This window comes from Pituophis catenifer, unplaced genomic scaffold (assembly GCF_029215685.1).
Source record: "Pituophis catenifer annectens isolate HBS135680 unplaced genomic scaffold, rPitCat1.0.hap2 SCAF_14, whole genome shotgun sequence".
NCBI lineage: Eukaryota > Metazoa > Chordata > Lepidosauria > Squamata > Colubridae > Pituophis > Pituophis catenifer.
The window spans coordinates 2,398,701-2,411,266 of NW_027256894.1; the positions used below are offsets into that span (position 1 = coordinate 2,398,701).

The 12,566-nt window shown below is 38.1% G+C and overlaps 1 protein-coding gene across 1 annotated transcript in view; it reads left to right on the forward strand.

Moving 5' to 3' along the window:
- ITGA11 (integrin subunit alpha 11) overlaps window positions 1–12,566 on the forward strand; it is a 131,332-nt gene that overhangs the window by 27,980 nt on the left and 90,786 nt on the right. Inside the window, exon 3 of the mRNA XM_070953806.1 lies at window positions 6,333–6,444. Coding sequence (XP_070809907.1) covers window positions 6,333–6,444 — 112 coding nt within the window. The remainder of the gene's footprint in view (window positions 1–6,332; window positions 6,445–12,566) is intronic.

The window sequence follows — 12,566 nt, forward strand, 5'->3', positions numbered from 1 at the left end:
GAGAATTGGAATAGAATTCAGGTTAATTTATATGATCTCAAATCATATGCATGCTCTTACTAATAAGGTATTATACATATTTTCATGCTGTATGTTTATATTGCATCGCCTAAGGATTTTTATAAATGAGATATTCCTTATTATTTTACCTCCATTGACTAATTGATTATGAAGTTTGCATTTTACAAAGATGCACAACACTGCATTTTTTACCTTTCTGTTTCTTTGCAAAAAAGTCTAGTAGAACTTAGTGGGCTACCGCAGGGCTCAATACCCTCCTTAGTGGCCCTGCAGTAGCCCACTAAGTTCTACTAGACTTTCTTGCAAAGAAACAGAGAGGTAAAAAATGCAGTGTTGTGCATCTTTGTAAAATGCAAACTTCATAATCTTCATAAACTTTCTAACATCTACAGGAAGCCACCTGTAGATCTGTAGAAGAGATCATTTGCCACCATACATGAACAGGATAGGAATAGGAATAGGATTAATCTTTATTGGCCAAGTGTGATTAGACACAGAAGGAATTTGTCTCCGATTACAAAAGCTCTCTTGTATTGTATGTACAATACAAGCAACAAAGTGATAAATAATAAATCATAAGGTACAACCAACAAAGTGATAGTCATAAGATTCCAATAGGAGAAGGAAATAGGAAAGATGAGAAGGATAATAGTAATACAGACCAACTACATGGGTAAATATCCTTAGACAAAAGACAGCGCTGTGGGAATTAGGTGTTTAGCAGAGTGATTCCATGAGGATGTGGGGGAACTGTCTTTGTGTTGAGTTTTTTGACATGCAATAATAATGCCTTATAGTGGCATCCTGAGGGAAGAAGTTGAAACAGTTTATGACATGGATGTGTGGGGGTTTAGATATTTTCTCTTTCTATGTTACTTTGTAACATTAGCTATAACATAACTGTGTTCCCTTACTGATGTATGTTAACATCCAAGCTTCCTTTGATTAAACATATAAGTACACTACAGCACTGTAACATTTTTCTTGGTTCATCTGAATACAGGAAGAGACCAGGCAATTACTGTAACCTGTTAACTTTGGAATAATAAAGTGATCACCTGGATTGTGACAAATCTGTGCTGGCTCCTGTTAACTGTAGCATTGCCTATTCAGGGGCTCACAGGTATGCTTTTTGATATATTTTCAAGGACATTGCCCAAAATGATAGACCTGTAGTTTCTCAGATTCTCCTCTTTCCCCATGTTGGGGAGATTTTTGCTCTCTTTTAATCTTCCTGCTAGGTGGTCCAAGAAGATTTATCCCATAAGATAAGATCAGTAGTCCTCTTGAGGAAGAGCCTGGTGGTAACCAGCACACAATGCCTCCTAATCCTTTTGCTTCTTTTGATCACATAGTTCCATTTGTTTTCCTGTGGACAGTAGAGATTTTCTATTCTCTATTGGGTCTTTTCATTTCCCTGCCCCTCCTGGAGAACTTTACCTGTCTCTTGACCAAGAAAGCCTCATCTTCCCTATATGTTCCAGTGGAGAAAGTCTCTCTTCAGGCCTCTACTTTTTCCTCCATTAATGATGCAAGCTTTCAGTTGTAGCTAGTGTAATTTGGATCCTCTTCAGGCAAGAGGACAAACTTTGCACAAACTTTATACACAACTTTACAGATGATGATAGTGCTTCCTTGAGTTCTCTGTGTAGCTTGGAGCTTTTCCTGCTGATTTCTCCATGAAACTTTCCTGTTTGCTTGCTCTGGAAAGCTGTTTTCTGAGCAGATTCACCCCAGATTAGATGAAGAAGAGAAAAAGTTTCTTCCCATTGATCTCTTCCATTGAAACCTTCTGTTCGAGCTTCCCATTTGCTCACCATTTGCTTAGCGAGTTTGCTCTGTAGAAACTGGGTTCTATAGATGCTAACTTAAGGTGTCTCATCTAGGTCAGCAAGAACAACATTCTAATTAGATGCCATGGAAATTAATCATACTGAGGAAATTTTAAACCGTTAGCAGTCTGTTTCCCCCCCCCCTGTAATTCAAAACTATCATGGCATATTTTGCATTCTTTAATGAGAGACAAGAAGTCTTAACTTTTTTACTCAGCTGTATCCTTTCAGGTACATGAAGTATGTATTCCTTCTTTTCGCTTCTCAAAACCAACATGCCCAACTCCTTCAGTCTCCTTTGTAGGCCTACAGGCTTTTTCGTACTGTAGCCATAAGCTTCTGGATTCTGCCTGTAAACCAACTGGAAAACCAGCCAGCTGAAGAAAAAAAACTTTTTCCAAATTTCAACCCTTTTCTCCACTTTGGCCATTGTGATGGAATGACTACTTCCTGTGATTTAGAAACTATTGGTACAGTCAACATTGGTATTTCCTGGAGTTATATCACACTGTTATGCTCCATATGCAATCTGAAACTTTTTCACAAAAACTATTGCCACACAGGTTTCCCCTATTCTTTACCCATGGATTTGATATTTATTTACACTGCTCTCTATTAAATTCTATTGTATTAATGTTCACTCCTCAACCAGGAGAAACAAGCCCTCCCTCTTTATAATGTGTTACATGCATTGCACAGATGAACAGAGGCTGGGACTTCAGTCACCTGGTCAGGCATGCCATTTTGAGCCATTCTGAACTTGCCATGGTTGCCCGGATTCTCTTTGATCTGGATTTATTTAAAAATTCTATATTGAAGAGAAAGGTATGTGCATGTTAGTTTCCTTAAAATTAAAAAGCATTAAATGATTACTTTCCTCCACTGGTCCTACTATTTCCATTTCATTAGCTAAACCTTCTATTTTGATCTAGTTGAATAAATGACATTTCTCTTATTCCTTTCTCCAGTTATCAGCAAGGCAGGGCTTTCTTGGAAAGATCGTGCTTGGCAGAATTTTCCTTCTAACAGATGTCAAGTTGATTAAAATCCCCCACCTCTGTTATTTCATGCCTTTATGAAAATTCTATATTTCTTTCTGGAAAGTATAACAATTTCTTTCCTTAGCTCTGGACAATGATGATAAAAAACAGTATGTTTACAGTATTTGTTCCCTCACTACTGCTACTCAATTTTATTGCCAAACTAATTTACTTGAATTTTAACAGAGTATAGATACTTATAATATAAAGGACAACATCTCTTTTATATTTAGCACTTTTTATCATTTCTATTCCATTTTCACAAATCATTCCCTTAAATTGCTACATCTCAGACATGCTCACCATCATTTTAGTTTTTAAATCATAGTTAATTTCTTTTGCTAAGAAAATAACTAACTAGCTCATCTTGCTTATCTTTGTAGCCTGAGCACTTGTGCATAGTGATTGTTATTATTATTATTTTTCATTTAATGGTTTTAAAGGCCACATTACAACAAAACTCTCATTTGTTCTATATTGTATGAGATCTTTATTTCAGGGCTTTCACCTCTAACTCATACATGATTCAGTTTAAAGCATTTCTGATCGAAGTTAAATGGTTTTAGCAAAACTTTTGGGAAGCAAACTATCAACCTATTCTTCAAATATGGCAAGAAGTAATGGTGGAAGATCATTAAAGAATAATCTAACCTAGAACTAAGGAGAAATTTCCTAACTATGAGAACAATTAATCATTGGCTTGCCTCTAGAAATTGTTGGTGGTCCATCATTGGAGGTTTTCAAGAAGAGATTGAACAACCATTTTGTCTGGAATGATTTAGGGCAAACTCGATTTCATTGAGGGCTGCATCAGGGTTGTGTTTGACCTCAGGGGTGGGCGTGGCCAGTGTGATGTCACTTGTGTTGAAGGCGCCTATGACCAGCGAAAACAGGCTTCCAAGCTCTGTTTTCAGCTGGGACGGTCTCCTGCAGCCCTCTGCTAGTGAAAACAGAGCTTGGGGGGCCGTGCAGCCCTCGTGAGCTCCGTTTTCAGCCAGGACGGCCTCCTGCGACCTTCTGCCAGCAAAAATGGAGCCCACCCCAACCTCTGCTTTTGCTGGAAGAGGGCTACAGGAGGCTGTTGCAGTCAAAAATGGAGGTCATGAGATCCACATGCGGCCCTCCCAAGCTCTATTTTCACTGGCAGAGGCACCACAGGTTGGACCTTTGCTATTTCCAGGATGGCCCCATGGGCCAGCTCCAACCACCCCATGGGCCGGATCCAGCCTGCGGGCCTTGAGTTTGACACCCCTGATTTAGGATCTCTTGTCATGGTTGGGGCATTGGAGTAGAAGACCTCCGAGATCCCTTCCAACCCTATTATTCTGTTCTGTGTTCTATCTTATACTGGCATCTAGATAACTCAGACAAAACCTCTGTTCCTGATGACTGACCCAGACTGGATCCTGCAACATTATCCTGGGATACATATATTTGCCTTCATTCATAATCCGAGTATTTTAATATAAACAAAAGATTAAAATTTAGCATAAATGGGATAGGTTCTTCTTGAAAATGAACACGTTAACAAAACTTCCCTATTTTAAGTAAAGAAACAGTTACAGTAAATACAGAGCCAGTTTAAATGCTATTAAATTAGGATACCGTCCCACTCAGTCATTTGCCAAGAGTACACTTTACTGAAGCTTAAATGGTTACAGAAGTAGTGTAAACTGAATCTGAGGTTTTCCCATGCAAACAATACAAAGTAAATTTTCCTCTCCACCCCCCACCCCCACCCCGGCCATCCCTTGGTTATCTGTAAATGTCCAATTAGGTGCTTATATATTGTTTAGGAAACGGGTTCTCGGTTCCCAGCTCTGCATACCGATGGTTGACCTTGGCTGGCTGAAGCTTTTCACAAGGCTCAGCTGGGCTTCCATCCCACCTTCTTCTTCCTTACATTCCAATCTTTCCCTCCCCCCGCCCCATTGCTAAGGTCAGGCTGTCCACTTATGAAGCTTGGATAGAAGAGATGCAGCCATGAAACAAAAAGCAATAATAGTTAGTAGCACATCATATACAGATGGGTCATTTGGGTTTGTTAGGGCACTTAGCATGGAATAGGTGGGTGAGTGTGGGGGAGCACACATGGGCTGCCTCAACCATTCAGTGTCCTTCTGAAAGTCCTTCCATAAAATTACCGGTAGGTATTGCAACTTTCCCTTATAGCGGCAAAAATCCTTGACCTCGAAATGTTGTTCTCCTTCTGTTAGGATGGGAGGAGGGGGTGGCTTTGTGGCAGGATGCAAGGCTGAGTCAGTGACAGGTTTCAAAAGACTACAGTGGAAAACTGGGTAGACGCGTTTAAAACTCTGAGGTAATTTCAATTCAACTGTCACTGGGTTTATGACCATAGTATGTGGGGAATGGCCCCACATATTTGGGACCAGGTTTTTTGCAGTGACTGCATAAATTTGTAGAAAGATAAACTTTATCCCCTACTTTACATTCCTTTTGTGGAGCTCTCCTCCTATCAGCTTGTCTCTTACGTGTCCCAAACCTCATTAATGCAGAAAGAGAATGCAACATAGATAATGGTAAAAATGAAAACAAAAATTGAAAAATGGATTGGACTGGATAAGATTAGAAAAAAAAACTTTTTTGATTTAATAAACAGATTGATTTCAAAATTTATATGGCAAGGGAGAAAACCTAGAATAAGATTAAAAACTTTACAAGATACCAGAGACAGAGGTGGAGTAGCCCTTCCAGAATGGGAGATCTATTATCAAGCAGCATGCCTAACATGGTTAAAGGAATGGATGGAGTTAGGAAATAAAAGAATATTAACAATTGAAGGACACGATCTACAGTTTTTGACATTTTTCATTATACTTTTATATAACACCACTGCTTTGTGAATTGCACCAGCTGTCAGTCTGTTTCTGAATGTGATTCAAGTGGCAATTAACCTCTATAAAGCCCCACAAGGTATAGGGCCAGGCTATTTATGGGACTGTCGGTCTCTCATCATCTCTCTTGGCCCACCAAATCTAGCAGGGAGAGCATACTCTGGGTCCCTTTCCTTAGTGTCATCTTGACTCATTAGTTGTGCTATCGCTGTGGAATCATCTGCCCTGTGAAACTGCTGCTAAGCCAAGCAAAGTACAGGTCAAATGTTAACAGAGATTAACTGCTTCCAAGACCATCAAGAATTATACATATTTTTAAATGTAGAAGTGTAGAATACCATATGCAGAAACACTTTCTCAGTCTCTTGAGCAGATTTTTTTTTTCTTGAGAGAGCTACCGTTGAACTTTGCCTTCCTTGCAGAACCTGAGATAGGCTCCAGTAAAAATGAATTTTAAAACTAAACAATTGACCAACTTAACATCACAAATCCAAATTAGTGTTCTGTTGCATCCATTTTTCTGAATTTAGAATTTTGGTTCTTTTCTTCCAGAACTAATTTCTGTTAATATTTATTTGTCTCAGGAGTCTGTGATGCCTTCAACATCGATACAAAGAAGCCAAGAATTATCCCAGGCTCCAGGGAAGCCTACTTCGGCTACACAGTTCAACAGCATGAAATCAATGGGAAGAAATGGTAAACCATACAGTCTTGGCCTGAGTTTGAATATTTAGCTTCTTTTCCAATTCTGCTGCTCTCCAGATGTGTTGACTATGGCTGTCAGGTGGGAAAATAATGAGAGCTGAAGGCACATCTGACCATATCAGTCAGTGAAGGCTGGCTTATTTTGTGATGTCACTTTAGTTGTCAGCTTAGGGCAAAAGTGTGGGGTTTTAATGTCTTTTTTATTGAGCTGCAACAAAATCTTTTGTTGTCATTGTTATGTGGATACCAGAAATGTCAAAGCTAAATAACAATAGTAGTTTATTGAATGATTAATCTTGAGATCATATCAACATCAAAGCTAAAAGGTATTCTTTTTCCAAACTGCTCATGTGTTGCTTTGTTTGTAAAGGATAGAAGTTTGCTCAGTTCATGCACAAATATTAACTCCGGGGGGTGGGGGGTGGGGAATCCTCCAGCGATGGGCAATCTGTAACATTTTTAGATTTTCACAATCTATTCCCAGGGACCTTGGAAGGAGTAGAACACCAGCATTAATCTGTCAGCATCCAGAAAAAATACGAACACACAAAGTGTTTGAAAAAGGAATTATGTTACTGACACTCGAATACAAATAGTGGTGGTGACATTTTGAAAAAGAACATGTTCTTTTTCATCATTTACATGTCAAAAAATAAAAGCAGGATAATTTTTTATGTAAAGAAAAGCAGATTCTCCATCCAGTCACATTATGATTTAAACAGGGAGAAGATATATGCAAGCTGTTCATATTCTAGAAAATGTAGCAAATATAAATGATTACAGAACTTTAAGTTTTAAAAATCTATGAACCTTCCATTAAAAATCCAGATTGCAATATTATCCTAATATATTCAAGATTTTTTTTCTTTTTACAACACTGTAATCCCTTGATTTGGGGTGGAGTCGGGGCGACTTGGTGGAGCTGAGCATTTGCTGCCCAGTCACCCTTCCTGACACCTATGCAGAATTTGCAGCAGATATTTCCTCTTTGTGCCCTGAGAAAGAGAGACATCTGCCACTGCCTAGGATTGAACTCTCAACCTTCTGACTGGGAGGTGAGCATCTTCACCACTAAGCCACCACAGCTGCTCTATCCTAACATATTCAAGAATAATATGCCCAGGGCCGGATTTTCCTATAGGCTAACTAGGCTTCAGCCTAGGGCCTCAAGATCAAGAGGGGCCTACATTCAAATTGTTAGCAAAATTAAAATTACACTTTCACTATAGGTGAAAGGGCCTCATAAGTGGAATAGCCTAGGGTCTCTTTTCATCTAAATCCGGCCCTGAATATGCCTAAACCTATATAGCATGGTGTCTTGTCTTCCTGGTTTGAGTGCCAAGTACTCAGTCAGAATTTGTGGGTGAAAAAGTCTGGGGCAAATGGAGCTAACATTTCAGACTATTTTTCTAATGCCCTGGCAGCTGAGTGTATGAACTAGCTATGGAGCCAAGAATTGCTTTTGACTTGGCATGAAATTTCTCTCTAGGATACTCAGTCAGAGTCCTATTGCAGTCTTTGGGAAAGGGATTTCCAGTGTCTGAGCCAACTGTTGTTTCTTTTTAAAAAGATGGCTAAAATGCAAATTCAAGAATTAGTAGCTAAAATAAGCTAATGTAAGGCCAACATGGTCTTACTTATCTGGTAAAAATATGAATCACTAAACAAACAAGCCAACCAACATATGTCATACTACCAAAGAATTCAGTGTTGTCTATTGTGCCCATATTCAGCTGACTCTGCTAAATCTGAAATTGGCAAAAAGCAGATGTACTGGAAAAAAAGAGAACTAAAAAAAAATCAAACTTTTATTACAACCTATGGGCCAAAAATCACAGCAATAAAAACATAGACATGCAATGTTCTATAAAAGTTTTAAAATAACATATAAAATACATTATTATAGTAACTAGTAAAAATATCAGTGGCAATCACCAAATTCTATATATTACTAAAAATCTTGTGTCTTTAACTGGGCAAAACAGTATGTCATAGGACAAAACATTTTCAACCAAGAAATCTCAAATGGATGAATTTATAGAACGTGTCCAACATCTGGAGCCATGACTCTCTTGGAACTGAAATATAGAACATTTTTTTTTAAACGTTTATTTCATAGTCAACATACATCTTAAACAAAAAATCAATCATATATATATAATTTTCCCTCCCTCCCTTCCCCCCTCCCATACCAACCCCCACCCCCCTCCCCGGACTTCCCAGAACAAGTACAGGGTAAAAACATTCACTTGTACTTTAACTCTCCTTGTTCAAAACAAAATATAACTTTTCTTGCTGAAAGATAGTTAATCCCAATTAATTTATCAATAAACAAACAATTTAAAGCCCTTGAAAATATATTGAAAAATCTATAGCCTTGAATTTAACATCCAAAAGGAAATTTCTCAGTTGATCCATTACTTAAAATAATTTTTAGATATAATCCATCCAATCATAACCAAAGAGATCATATCCTTGTTCACGTTTATATAACAGTTGAAACATCCAATCATTTAACATCCAAAAGAAAATTTCTTTTTTAAAAATCCGTTTTTATAACAGTTGAAATACTCAGTCATAAGTAAAGAAAATTTTTTTTCAAAACCACCATGTTATCCTGCCTAACAAAGAGGAATAAAATTCTTCCACTTCTATTTCCCCCTGGTTTTTTTCTGAGCCTTCTTCCGCTTTATTCCACCATCTTTTATTTTTACAAGCTTTTGTGTATTCAACTGTAATTTTATCTTCCAATCCTGTGCAGCTCGCAAAGTAATTCCTTTTAAGCAACACACCTCTTTAAATAGGATTAAATCCTATTTAATCCTAAATATAGAACATTTTATAAAACATTTTATGACATAAAAATTATTGAAATCATTTTATGACAAAATACAAAATTTCATAAAACAATTCCTGTGGTTAACTGCTGAAGTTCGATTGTTCTGTACAGTTCAACTCTTTCAGAGGAGATACATTTCAGAATATCTCCCTGAATTTTTAAGAATTTTTCTGCAACATTAGAAGCTGTTTCTTTGTGGAAGGCATCTGATGAAGAAATGTCTCTGAAATGATGACCCACTGGGTCACGGGTTGTCTAGATTGTTTTAAACTTCAACTGTGGATAGGACAGATAAACAAATGATGGCACAAAATAGGGCAACTTGGAAAATATGTCAGTGTCTTGTCAGATAGAAGCAGTGACAGACAGACAAAATTGCAGAATTAGAATTGAAGAGAGTTAAGAGGATGGCACATGGGCTTAAACTGGTTTGACAATGAAAACCACAAATTTAGCTGAGGTGGCGCAGTGGTTAGAGTGCAGTACTACTTCAGCTGACTGCTAGCTGCAGTTCAGCAGATTGAATCTCACCGGCTCAAGGTTGACTCAGCCTTCCATCCTTCTGAGGTGGGTAAAATGAGGACCCAGATTGTTGGGGAAAATAGGCTGATTCTGTAAACTGCTTACAGAAGGCTGTAAAAGCACTATGAAGCGGTATATAAGTCTAAGTGCTATTGCTATTTATGTTAAGGCAGAAACTAGCTAAATCCTGAATTGCCAGATTCCAGTAAGAGATACTGGGGGGGGATGTGGGGGGCAGAAGCACTCTAAATGCTCAGTGACAGTCTCAAAATCCTGGTCTGTGCAGAAAATAATGAAGTAATCACAGCTTTTACAAACTGCGGCACGTCACCAAATATTTAAAGATGAATTTGCTTAGTATTTTGAATGCATCTTTGAGCCTCCGCCCCACCCACCCGGGTACTTTTTTTAGGTGTCATAACTCTCCCTGATATCTTTTGTATATCTGATACAAAGAGCACCTTATTTTGGTGAGTCTGCAAGCTGGAAGGAAATGCATCTTTATTATAGCACTGACCAAGCCTTGAGTCCTACTTTTGAGATTTTATGTTCTTCATCAGAGTGAGTGAGATGACTTTGCCATTTGCCATTTATGCATTCTTTTCTCAGAGAAGATCGACATCTTTTTTGTGTATGTTTGAGTGCTCTTCCCAGCATCTATATTTTCAAATTGGGCATCATTGTAGATTACGCTGGGTTTTTTCCTCATGCGGGAGCTTTAAATATTACATCTTATTTTCCATCCAAAGCTTTTCTTAATCCTTAGGGTCACCATATTCAAAGTGGCCTCAACAAGGTTACTGGCTATCAGTATTTCCTTTTATTAACTTATTTTCTGGCTTTCCATAATCACCTGAATCATAAAGTAACAAAACAGGCCCAGTTATACAACATGTCAGACCATGCTACAACTAAACAAATCTGCACATTATGCAGCTACCACAGAAAGTTGATAGATGTGTTGCATAAATCAACCAGCCCTTATTTGACTCTTTCTACCCCTTAGAGAGTAGACTCAAGATTCAGTACAATCTTGACAGACTTGAACATTGAGTCTTAGCCAACAAGATGCAGTTCAATGGTGAGAAATTAAGGTTTTATACTTTAAGCTAGATAAGATGTCAGAAGTAAGAGTCATTTTTAAAGAAGCCTCTGTGTGTATAATGTGTGTGTGTGTGAGAGAGAGAGGGGGGGGAGGGAGAGAGAGAGAGAGATCCCTATGAGTCATTATTGACTTTTGGCAACTGCCTAGCCCTAGACAAATCCCTGCAGTTTTCTTGGGAAGATTTTTCTGAAGTGGTTTTCCTTTGCTTTCTTCCTAAGACTGAGAGAGAAAAACTAGCCCAAAGTCTTCCAGTTGGCTTTGTGCCTAAAACAGGACTAGAAGTAAATTACTACATCAAATTGCATCATACTACATCTTCTTCTTCTTCATCATCATCATCATCTTCTCTCTGATAGCCAAATGCACACGTGTAAACATTTGTGCAAAGCCAGATCACATTTTCAGATATTTGTTTTCATCCATCAAAATTCACTTCGTCTGCAGACCCAGACTCTATTAGGGAGCCTGATTGATGGATGTTTACCTGGTATCTGGTGTCATTTTGGTGGAAATGGGAGAATTAAAGCAGGTAATTTCCACCAACCACTCTTCTGAATGTGTCCTGTACTCAGTAAATAAGGACAGCAACATTTTCTGGGAGTGGACTTCTGGCAGGATAGGAAGCAGTGATGGGGGCAACAAATTTAACACTGCTGTAGCTTTCTTCTGGCCAAGAAACCAGATGAAAACCATATTAACTGAGCCATAAAGACATGCCTTCCCCTTTCAAACAATTCCTGACTTCATTTTTCAACATATTTTTCCATGTCAACATTAACTCCTTTTCTTTATAGCAGAGGAAAAGTTAAGTAGTCTATATTTATCTACTACTCCTTCTTCCTTCCTCTCTTCACTTCTTCTCTCTCTCTCTCTCTCTCTCTCTCTCTCTCTCTCCCTCCCTCCCTCCTTAGGTCTATTTAAAGTTTTTCAGCAGAACTGCTTTCTTCATTTTGAAGTTCAAGGGAAGCAGCCAAATGTTACCCATTTGGGGGAAAGGCTTCCAAGTGTAATGGTGTTAGTGGAAAGTATGAAAAGAAAGAATTCAGAGAGATTCCAAGAGAGAAGGGGAAAAGTCATTTTCATGCTCTAAAATACAGCCAACACATTAGGTCATCCTCTTTCTTCATTATCTTTCCAGATTGGCATTGAAGCTTGTTCTTTTCTAATTTACTGAACTTGGCTCTTTTTCTTTTTTGTCTAAAATAAGCACGCACTTATTTTAGTGTGTTAAGAGAGTTTTTTTTTTCAAAGTAAATTTAACAGCTCTCGAAAATGGGAAATCTCAACATTTCTAATTTTGCTTAATTATGAAAATATTCCAAAATTTCTGAATCTTAAATTTTATATACCATCTGATTTATTCATGCTTCATTTAAAAAGATTTTATAAACCATTAGCTGGGATCCCTCACAAGCCTGCTTAGGTTTCCCAATTTATATGATGTGGCTTAACAGAGTTCACTGAATAGTTAAGTAGTACAAATGGGCCTCTGGTCTCAAAAATAGCCACTAGATCAGTGATTCTCAACCTTCCTAATGCCGCGACCCTTTAATACAGTTCCTCATGTTGTGGTGACCCCAACCAGGGGTGGGTTCTAAATTTTTTTTACTACTGGTTCTGTGGGCGTGGCTTATTTTGTGGGCATGG